Raw genomic sequence first — 11,654 nt, forward strand, 5'->3', positions numbered from 1 at the left:
TATCACTTTTAACAGATTGATTATATGATTGTTGATCATTAGATTGCTCTCATGTGTGGGCTCAGTCCATGTGATCAGTTCAGGGAAAGTTTTCTCTCGGGTGTTTGATCTCATTATAAAAGCATCTGTCACTGCTCAATAACACCTCGGGAAACATGACGTAGCTTTTTGTGCAATCAGTTAATTTACTCGATTCCAGCACATTTCACACTTTTGCAAGTATCTGAAAGATGAGAAGCTGCTACCAGATGATGTTTAAGCTGTCTTTTCTCTTCCGTGACCTCAGGAACCCGCCTGCATTATCAGATCTATACTGGAGACAACTTAATCCAGCTGCTGTTGGACAAAGTGCAGAGTGGCTGACAGCTCCAACAAGCTCTCTAACTCTGGTTTGTCCAGGATTTTAAAAGCCAGAGCTCAGTGTGGAGCAGCAGGACTCTTCAGCTGCACATTAGTTTTGTTAAGATGATATTAGCAGGGCGCTCTGTCTCTTACCCAATAAATTACAACTATTTAAACCTTTCATGATAAACGGACAGATTATTATTTACATTTTATGGAAAGAGTTTGTGCCTGATGTGACATTTGATTTGTTTGTAGGATCATGTAGTAGCAAACATATATTGTTGTGTTTGTGCCTTTTTGATTCAGCTCTCTGGATATTTTTTCTGACAAGGCACTGTGATCACATCTGTGAGTTCAGTCTGTCAGGATGTAAACACTGGATCGGCCCCAGAGAGACTAAACAGTGTCTACTAATCTAAGTCTGCATCAATTTACAGAGATGGCATTTGGCATTTACAAGGGTCCTGGGTGTGTTTGTTTTATTGCACAGCTACAGGACATTGGTAAACCTGCTCACAGCAGGTTCTGCTGAGTAGGGCGGGGTTGTTTTTCTGACAAGGTTTGGGTCTGCTTGTCTCCATAGGGGGAGGAGTGATAGCAAATCAATCTGTTGGAATGGACGTAGTCTCTTCCAAGCTCAGGGCATGAGGAGGTCCTGTCTATGAAATTTGAAGAAGCTCTGCTCTGTGAGGGTCAATGAGGCCTTGTTGTGATTGACCAGTGACAAACAGCATTCATACCGTCACGTCCACCCTGACTGACAGGCACAAATGGTAAATGCTCTGTATTGATATATTATTTATATATCTCTAGTCTCGATTCATACAGTGCATCTATGTGCAGCACTTTCTCTGTCATACATAATGTAGGCAGGTGCCACAGCCTCTGGTTATTAGACGACCCGTTCTATCCTCTGACCCACAGCTACCCTACATAGAGGACAGGTAGAACCTTTCTAAGTTAATGAAGGACCAGGATTTTTCCCAATGTGCCAGATTGTTAGTTACAGCATTGCTGCATTGTTTTCTAATGTATAACTTTTACCTCTCACACCTCAAATGGCTTATTACGATTATCAGCTGTGACGTGGATGGATTTTGGCTCATATTCACCAACCATGACACTTTTTTTTGCTGTGCAGGTCATGGGTACTAAAGTATTGAGACGTTCAGTAAATCAAAAATGTAATTTATGAATCATCCAGGAGACTTTATGTTTTCATGCTGACGCTTATCAAATATTTTTTTCAAAACACTTCACTACACACCTACGTCTGCAGAAGGTTGAGGGTCCATGTTTGTTGGGGCAGGCATGTGTGGGCCTGCAGACATGACTCTGATCTATAATAAGACTGTGAGACATTTTAAATCTTCACCTCCTTCTCTGCCACGCCTCCATTCCTTCACCGTGTCCAGGGAGTGCCTCCTCCTCCAGCTGCTGCTGTCTGTCTGTCACACAGTGCTGCAGTTTAAAGATGCTGTCAGGTGCAAAGCTACACAACTTCAGTTGTAGCTAAAAATCATATTTACTTACACTGAAAATTTTGGCAACAGTTTATAAACTCACACAGGTAACACAGGTGATTGTAAAAAGTTTTTAACAAAATCTCCCACATTGGTCAATAATGAGCCCATTTAAAAAAAAATCCCTTTTCATGCATTTAATTCACGTGTACATTTAGTGTCATCCTGCACATTGCAGCTGCTGCTGTATCTGCCATCCAGAGGTTAATTAAACAGCAGCTAAAGGCTGTTAGTGCAGCAGTGTCACGGTTGCACCTGTTGTTGTTGCTGCACTTGGTGAAATGTCCGACACTCAGCACAAAAATAATATTTAGAAAGGCCGGATCTTCACACAGCAAGATGAATGTCTCTGTTTGAATTCTCCTCTTGAAAGACGTTCACATTTTGTTTAAATGCACAAAATATTAATATTAAAGAACAAACACCATCATGTTCATTTCATCATGATTAAATATAAAAACGTTACATTGTGGATTCACGTCTGAAAGCAAATTGTTATTGTTGTTTCATCTGTTTCAATATACCAAGTATCACAGAATACCCTAGTATATAAACTCAGTAGAGTGCATATCACCCTCAAGGCCCAACAGTCTCCTTGCATTTGACCAAGCTCCACCAAATTACAGAGACTCATAAATATCTGTCCCTTTAATTTGCTTTTTTCATCAAGATCCATGAAATATTCTTAAGTCTTGACAGCCGATCGTCCTGTTGTCATCGCCGCAGCAGCACCAGAGCGAAAGATGCAGAAGAGACTCAGTGTTTTCATCACCTTTCACTTCATGTACGAAGGGTCTCCTCTCAGAACCTTGTTCTGTTCCATCACGGCCTGTGTCTGCTGCTCTGTGACTGATACAGTGACGGCCGAGCTGCAGTGAATGTGTGTTATGTGTTCCCTGTGACATGCTGGACACCAGATACCTGCAACCCACCCAAACAGGCACGGCATCCACGCTGACACTCTACACGTCCCCCAAACACACACACACACACACACACACACACACACACACACACACACACACACACACAGGCTTTCCTCTTTAATAAACACACACACAGCTATGCAGTTTAAAAAAAGTAATCACATGAAGGTGGGACTGTGAGGAATGAGATTGCAGGGGGCCAAGGAGACAGAAGTCCAAGTGATTCACAAACAAGTCGAGCTGCTGATGGACGGACGCTAAACTGACAGACTCGTCATTTCAATCAATGACTGCTTTTAAATGTTCAATTTGGACAACGTCGATAATGAGCTTGTCTAGTCTTAAATTACTTGAATGTCTTTACAGCTCAAATTCACCCAATCACACACATTCATTCAGAGCTTGTTCTATACATAGTGCTTCGTACACACAGAGCGATCGCACATCATCAGGGTAAGTTTCTTTGACAGCTGGTCAGGATTCAAACCACTGATTCAATTTGTAATGTGTTTGCAAAGGAGCTAAGCAAACGTCTCTGCAGTTTAGTTTAATTCGTCCATATTTAATACAAACAACTCTGTGCTATGGTGGATTTCTGCAAAAGTTTTCACAGGTTTTTCATGCATCTTCTAACTCACAGTTACTTTCACAACTTTATTTGATCGTTTGCTCAAACTTTCTGAACCCGTACTGCTGATGTTTCAAAACCGATGTGAGTTATTGATACTGTATCAGGTTCAGTGGCTCCTGCTCACTGCGTTGACTGGTTGCTGAATGTCAAATTTGTGGCAGAAAAAAAAGTAGGGACATGAAGTTGCTGAACACGAACTATTAAAAAATCCTCTTATCATGTGACACAAAAGTCACGACGATCTTTTACTGCTGCAAGTCACGAGATGTGGATTTTTTTCAGAAACTTAATTTAACTCTTTGCACCAGCTGTCAGGGTCTCATCACCTCACATACAAGTTTGACTCCTGAGGTTTTGGTGGATAACTTGGTTTAAGTTCAGCCGACGATGCTTCTGCTCTTTGTACCAGTTTGAAGTTTCAACTATCTTCTGCAGCACAGATTGTTTCTCTGTTATCCTGAAATTTCTGCTCCTTCCTCTTTTCACAGTTTCACAGCTAGTTCTTTCTGTCCCCTGGCAGTCTTGTGCAATTTACATTTCTCTTTTCATTAAGAATTACAACATTTTTAGTTATTGGGATACGTTACTTCTCTCATTAAGCTTGTCGAGACCTGTTCACCTAGCAGCATTGATTTCCTCAAAGCATCTGTGGATTCCGTGCAGATGGTTTGGGCTCGGGTAGCCGGTGCAGCGCCGTGACCCAGACCTCGGAAAGAATCTCAAACTCGCAGTCCCAGAAGCCTCAGACTGACGGTCATGTCACTACTACTCAGATGCTTAAAATCCATAGGCACAAGCCTGACATACACCTGATGCAACACTCCCTTGGGAATGCTACCAATTTACTGTTATATGTTACAGTATGCAAACTTGTCCCAAACATTTTTGTTTTGGAAATACAGGGAGAAATGGAACTAAATATCAGAAAAGAGATTATTCTTTACTCTAACAGGACATTAAGACTTTTTTCATTTTTCTGGCCTTCATTTAAATCTAAGATTAAAGGTCATTGTACATTTGTCACTTCTATTAAGTCCATGTTTATGTGCTTTTATCTGTAAGAAGACCAGTTAGAAAAATCAGCTCTCCATAGATCCTCACATAATGATCTGCATTGTTGTGTTTTTCTGTTTCAGACTCTGACAGAGAAGAGGACAGCCATGTTTTCAGTCAGACCAGAGATTCAGCCGTAAGTGAGCACCCCTCCTTATGATCTGAGAATGTGAGAAAATTGAGAGATCTGGTCATATAGTCTGATTCATGAGCTAATACATAAGGAAGAGAGCTAACACCAAAGTTAGCAGGTGCTGAGGATGAAAAGACCTCAATCAGTAAAGCTTCATATGGTAATTTAATGTGTGTGTTTGCATGTTATTGTGACCAAGCAAGTTGAATATATGTATATTTTTGTTCATTTGATACGATCACTATGTGAAACGATCACAGGTGAATCCTCATGTAAGAAAGGATTAAAAAGAAGAGAGAGATAACAATTTAAACTCATCCGAATGGGTAACTCTCTATTTCTGAATATAATAATAATAGCCGGTGGGTGATATGACAGGGATGTGACATTAAGACTCTGTGACAGTGGCTTTATGATTCTGTTGAAACTGACAAAAAGGCAACAGACATGTCCCCTGACGGCAGAGAGAGTGAGCAGGGTCAGAGGGTTTGTTTGGGTGAATATGTGAGAGGACTCATTGATCTTTAATCTCACTGAGGTTAGAATCTAAGGCCACGATCTTGACTCTGACAGATCAATAGTCAAATCTGTGCTGTGTATTGATTAATCTATGGAGCTGTCTGTGGTGCTGACCTTCTGTCAGTTTTGTCTCGGAGCTATAATCTTCTCTAAACTGCAAACTATAAAAATTCACTACTTCATGTCCTAGAGACACACTGCTGTGTGTAGTATTCATCAAATATTTCATTCATTATATTTAAGATAAGATATATAAGATAAGATAATATTTTAGAGTAGACATGACCACAGATATAACGGGCAGGTGGTGCAGTGGTGCTGGCTCACAGCAGGAAGGCTCTGGGTTCGAACGTGTGTCTGCCTAGATATGAATATTATTTTATGTATAGTATATATGTGCCCAGTGATGGACTTACAGGGTTTACCCCACCTCTTGCCTAATGTTAGCTAGCAGTGTAGATAATAGATGAATGATTATAAAGCATTGTCTGTGTATGACCGGTATTTTACTTAAACACACTACTAAAATAGATATCTTTAAAAAAAATTATCAATCTACCAAAATAAAATAAATAAGAGTTATTTAAAAGCTGTTATTAAATGTCCACATCCAGTAGACGAGCAGGCCTAAGCTAAACATTGTCATAGCAGTTCTACTACATGAAATATTCCTGTGTTTATAATATTAAGAATCATCAAAACACCTGTATAATAATATTATAGCCATCCACCCTCTTAAAAAAAGTACCATCCAAATATACATGTATGTGTGCAAAGAGGTAAATGTGTAAGTGCAAGAGATTATGTAAGTGAGTATGTTAAAGTTAAAAGTTATACATATACAGTATACACTGGACACATTACCTACTGATGATCTATCTAGGAGAAATTCATTTCCATTAACTTAATTGTATCTGTTTAAAAAGCAAATTGTTTAAATGTGTGAATAATTGTTCAATAAAAGGACAAAAAAATAGGAAATACCATCCCTCCTGCTGCGATTACAGCACATATTATTCTTTCAGGAATTTAGCTCACCGTCACACTGGACATTTATAGTTGAGACAAGTGTTGAAGGTCACAGCAGCCTGACAAAAGGTGAAGTGTTAGAACAGGATGTTTATACAAGATTCACCATGCAAGAGTTTATGGAGCGAGTAGAGGAAGGAGATATGGGAAAATGGGACATGACATGTTTCCTCCAGAAAGAAGGTAAAAGGAAAAACAACCTCCAGTTCAGCTGAGTTAGTCCGGTGAGATCTTTCTAGAGGAGCAATTGAAAAAAAACACAAAACCTAACAATACTTATATCCAGGAGAAAAAAACACTTAATTTACCTGTCTCTTTAAAAATCCGGTTCAGGAAATTAAAACTAATTGAGTGACAGAAAAAATAAACTGTCAGCCATGTGCAGACGATGATGAGTTTAGCTTTCTCATGGGTAAAAACCATGTTGCCATTATTTTACTCCCTCTGTATTCTGACTGAAGTTCACTTGTCAATGATTTTTCTTTGATTTGTCATGAATACATCCTCAAGTTAATGGCAGCAGCATCACAAGATCAGCAGCTCAGAGTAAAACAACCCCACAGCTCGTATTTCCTTTTTTTATTAGTGCTGCAGAGAAAGCTGAGAGCGCCTCACACACACTGAATCAAACACCAGGAGCCTCCCAGTTCAACCAGTTCTCTCCTGCTGAGCAGCTTCACTGGAGCAATGAAGGCCGACAGCCGAGAATGTCAGCGGTTATTAAATTAAACTGAGAACATTCACATCATGAACCTCCTGCTTTTTGCATCCTCCCAGAGGAGGCTCCCACCGGCTGCAGTGCAAAAATAATGGTTGAAGAGTAAAAGCTGCTACTGCATGAACTGTCTCAGTGTGACTTTACACCCTCGTCTTCTCTGTGGGCAGGTGAAAGACAAGAGGCGGTCGCCCCCCTCGGACAGATCCCCCGCCGGCCCTCAACGCAACCCTCACCACAGCGGCTCCACAGACGAACAGGAGAGCCCTGAGAGAGTGGTGAGACACACACCCACACACACTGAAATCAACTAACCTGGGAAGTCTGGATAAAGCTGTCTAGTAAAAAACTGTGACTGCAATTCTTGATAAAGAAATCTGATGTGTCACAGGAATGCTAAATCCTAAATTAAAAACATTGTAGGATCTTCTTAGTTTTACTGTAAATTGTTTTTTATTGTGTTTACCCGTGTCATTGTATATATGGTCATTTTGTTCATTACACCACTTTGGTCTAGACTGCAATAAAATATGTGAACAACTATTGGATGGATTCACATGAAATGAAACAACTGAGCTCGGAGATCGACTGATTTAATTTCATCTTTAATTCTAAACTTAAATTTTCAAGGTAACTTCATATGTGTAAAAACAAGATGACCTCTCCATTAGCCTCAGCAATACACTGTGTGTAATGCTAATTACCTGTATGTCCACTTTGTATGTACACTAGGAGTGTGTACACCTACTTGGCCAAAAAGCTGATTCTGATCAACTACTTAGCATCAGTATGTTAGCCTTGTCAATTCAGGCATTTGAGCATGCTAAAAGTGCAATTTAGTCAAATTAAATGAAAATATAAAGTAAAATATGAAATATATCAGTGAAATCCATCTGGAAGAACAGTTTTATGAGTTTTAACATTTATCAGACACCAAAAGCACAGAACTGTGGTTTGAATTTCTCTTTTTATCTAACGTTTACATGACTGAATACTGAATATGACTATTTTCATAAAAGATTGAACTTTTCTGAGATAAATCCTTGTGATTTACTTTAATTCACCGAATGAGAGTCTGTATGACATTGAACCATAAAAGCAGCAGTTGCAAAATCTGTTGCTCAGATTAATTCTTAGATGAAAACACAACATTGTGATTGACCTCCTGACCCCAGCAGCCACCAGGCCAGTGCAAACTGGATCACAATGGTCCAGGCCTGATCTGCTGAGGTCATTGTCCGCAACATAAACAACCTTTCATTTCTCCCAACTCAGCACAGATGCCAGTCGTGGCCTTTTCATGCCACAGCAGCAGCAGCAGCAGGTGCTGGACACAAAGTCAACAACAAAAAACATCTGAATGTGGCGGCTCTAAAACCGGCTGCAGGTGTGAGGGAGCCTGTAAACACTTTGACCCACATTCAGAGCGTTAGTGACTGTTGCTTGTCAAGAGACAGCGACACGTGTTGGTTTCTGTCAGGCACATCAACTAGCGAGTTTTGCGGTTTAAAGACAATAAGATCCAAAATTATGTAAAAATATATTTTAAAAACTAATAATACACACATTTTCTGAATAGATATATATTTTTATATACACCAACACACACATGCACATAAAGGATGATTTTCTCAATATTTACTTTTCTGTACCTATATATATATTTATATACATTTAACTACAAAAGGTATACCTTTGTTAAATCTCTTTTTTGACGTGACACCACATTTTGACTCTTTAGTATTTTAGCATTTTCTTTTTTTCTTCAATCATCTAAAAAAGGTTATTACATCAATTGGTATGACTTATAGCAGTGGAAATGCATTAAGTTAATGGATAATATACAAATTACATTAATGTGTGTACCAATGGGAAGTCACATTTAATTAAATCAGCAGTTGCACACTGATTAATTTATGATTTATAATGTCATTCCATCAAAAAATATATTTAAATACATAAAAGTTGAAAAAGAAATAGCAGGACTTCTAGTGAATTGAACTGCTTTTGTAATAACCAGTTCAAAAATAAGATAGTGACACAAGGAATTTAAGCCAAAACCCAAACATGTATTTGCACTAATTCAAACAACAAAAAAGAGAGTAGAATGATAAAAGGAGAAACAAATCTAAATAAAAAACCAACCCAGCTTACAAAAGACATGGAGTCATCACACTTTCACCATCACTGTCTAATCATAGTGCTAAAAATCGAGAAATAGCAGTGGAGTAGTAACAGATTATAGTTTTAAGTAATAACCCCAGTTTTATTATTAGTAATAATATTTGAACCACACTTTTCCAAACGTTTTGATAGTTGTTCTCGTCAGAACATCCACTCACCCTGCAGACCATGTGACCGCATGTTATCTGTGGTCTCAGGTGCAGAAGGAGAAGCTTCATGCAGAACTGAAACAGGTGCTGAGTCAGAAGAGAAGTCACCTGAGAGAGTCGACCTGCCAACTGGCCCAACCAGAGATGGACCCAGATCCCACAGAGGAACAAACAGTAAGCTGGACTCTGATCAACTCTGTTAATGCGACTTTTCAGGCTAAAATCTTTGGTACGCTTATTGATATGAGTAGTGAATTAGTTGTTTAATTATCATTAATGTTTCAGGATATAGTAACCTAGTAAGATACATGATTTACTTTTTCCTCTATCGTCTGCAAGATATTTCTTTAGTGCTTTCAAAAGTAGTCCAAGAATAGAGTGACCTTCCCTCAATGACACTTTAATGGATAAAATGGATTCAAAAGGGAAGTGAAAACTAACTGTATAGCAAGTGAAACATATGGATTTAAAACTATTTCAATATATTGAACTGAAAAAGAAATATTCAGTTCTTAGTGTTTCTTATTGTTTAGACAAACAGGGTTAAATCTACAGTTTGTTTTCTATTGTAATGCAGATTAATAAAACTAGTGACTTGCAAGTTTGGAGACAGCAGGCACATTCTGCTGCAGTAAATTGCAGTGTGAGTTGTTTGGGGGCATTATGCTGTCAGTCGATGATTTGTCATTCTGCTACAGTGTGTGGAAAATGTAGGGTTTCAGGCATCTTATTACCATAACAACTGTTATTGTAATTCAGCCTCAGCTCAAACTTACCACCATAAATAATGAGGACAAAGCACAACAGAGATAAAAAAAATCTTGATTTTGCACAAAATCTTGTTTTGGGTGATAAGTTGTCTGTGTGTGTTTCAGAGCATGGATGAGGCCTCTAGTTCCATGCTAATTGTGGTGGAAACGGAGGCGGAGGCTGGAGCCAGCGGCTACAGCGTGACTGGCGGAGGAGAGCGAGGGATCTTTGTTAAAGACGTCCTCAAAGACTCTCCAGCTGCCAAACATCTCAGTCTGCAACAAGGTACCTGCGAGAACCTCTGATTCATTTCACAGTGCTCCTCACAAAGTGCCGTAAAAAGAAACATTATAACTGTGTCCTGAGTTTGTGAATCAGCAATTATGCTTTGTTACATATATTCATATTTTTATCCAAATGGAAAAAAAAATCCAAAGAATTATATTTTATGAAGGTTGGGAAATAATGGAATTTGTATTTGGAAGAAGTATAAACATTTATTGACTTGTAATAAATTGAGAAACGTATGAGAAAGGTTTAGTAAATATGCGATTCTTATGAGTACTTTCATTTTATTGTCAAGTTGCAGTTCTACACAATGACCACAGGAGGGCAGTAAAAACTAACATCCAGAGCTGAAACTTGCCAGTAAAAGCACAAGAAATCGTTGTATTGATCAATTGTATTAGTACCAACTGTGTGTAGCCACGTGGGAGTAGTTTTGCCACCCTTGGTTGTATTCCAGACATTTTCGAGGTGTAAGGGTGGAGAGAGAGAGACAAGAAACAGCAGCATACAAATGCCCAGAGAGGATATTCAATTACGCTACTTTTAAACCCTGAGCACCCAAAATACATATTTTAAAATTTTTAGAGGAGATAAAATACATATCAGATTGATTTAAGATTTTTAGAAGTTTCATAAATCACTTTGGCAGCCTCGACACTGGAGTCATTAATTCTTGATGTGCTTCGTGTGAAGGTGACCAGCTGCTGAGTGCCAAGGTCTACTTCGACAACGTCAAGTACGAAGATGCTCTGAAGATCCTTCAGTGTGCGGAGCCATATAAGGTCAGCTTCCAACTGCAGAGGACCATCCCCGGAGCAGAGGTCAGCATGCGGCCTCGAGTTCCCAGTGTGGAGGTCAAAGGTCCCAAAGCCAAGATGGCCAAAATGGTAATCAAATCTATACTGTATTTATGTGTGGTATACATTAAAAAGGTGTAATTTTTCTTTTTTACAATCAGACATAGCTAATTAAAAGACTTTTGTAGGCTTTTAATACAACTTCAGATTAAATTCACAACTTAAAATATACCAAACATTTGGCCCAACACACAATGTGTGTATTTCAGAGTGTAAAGGGCACCAAGCCATTCAAGGCCAAGAAGAAAAGAGGTGGTCGTTTTGGTCTGAAGAGGCTGAAAGAGAAGCGCAGGGAGGAGCTGGTGATAGAGGGAACACCCCCCAGGCTGGAGATGAGTGATGTGGATGTGGAGTTCTCTCTCCCCAAATTCAAACAGAGGAGAAGTGTGAAGGTGGAAGCAGAAGGAGCAGCAGCCGGAGCAAAAGGAAAGACGAGGATCAGGTTGGCTTTGTGTTCTTCTTGTGTTGTCAAATGGTCACAGTTAAGGCAATTGTAATCTAAAGAGCTGCATTTGAAAAGACGTCAAATGATTGTCTGATTGGTATGTTTTC

At 39.1% G+C, this 11,654-nt stretch overlaps 1 protein-coding gene across 12 annotated transcripts in view; it reads left to right on the forward strand.

Moving 5' to 3' along the window:
* prx (periaxin) overlaps positions 1–11,654 on the forward strand; it is a 41,056-nt gene that overhangs the window by 10,311 nt on the left and 19,091 nt on the right. For all 12 annotated transcript variants that reach the window (XM_069534185.1, XM_069534175.1, XM_069534182.1 and 9 more), the window contains exons 2-7: positions 4,562–4,614; positions 7,045–7,152; positions 9,256–9,381; positions 10,083–10,242; positions 10,939–11,132; positions 11,312–11,544. In XM_069534185.1, coding sequence (XP_069390286.1) covers positions 4,562–4,614; positions 7,045–7,152; positions 9,256–9,381; positions 10,083–10,242; positions 10,939–11,132; positions 11,312–11,544 — 874 coding nt within the window. The remainder of the gene's footprint in view (positions 1–4,561; positions 4,615–7,044; positions 7,153–9,255; positions 9,382–10,082; positions 10,243–10,938; positions 11,133–11,311; positions 11,545–11,654) is intronic.

This window comes from Paralichthys olivaceus, chromosome 11, assembly GCF_024713975.1.
Source record: "Paralichthys olivaceus isolate ysfri-2021 chromosome 11, ASM2471397v2, whole genome shotgun sequence".
Lineage (NCBI taxonomy): Eukaryota > Metazoa > Chordata > Actinopteri > Pleuronectiformes > Paralichthyidae > Paralichthys > Paralichthys olivaceus.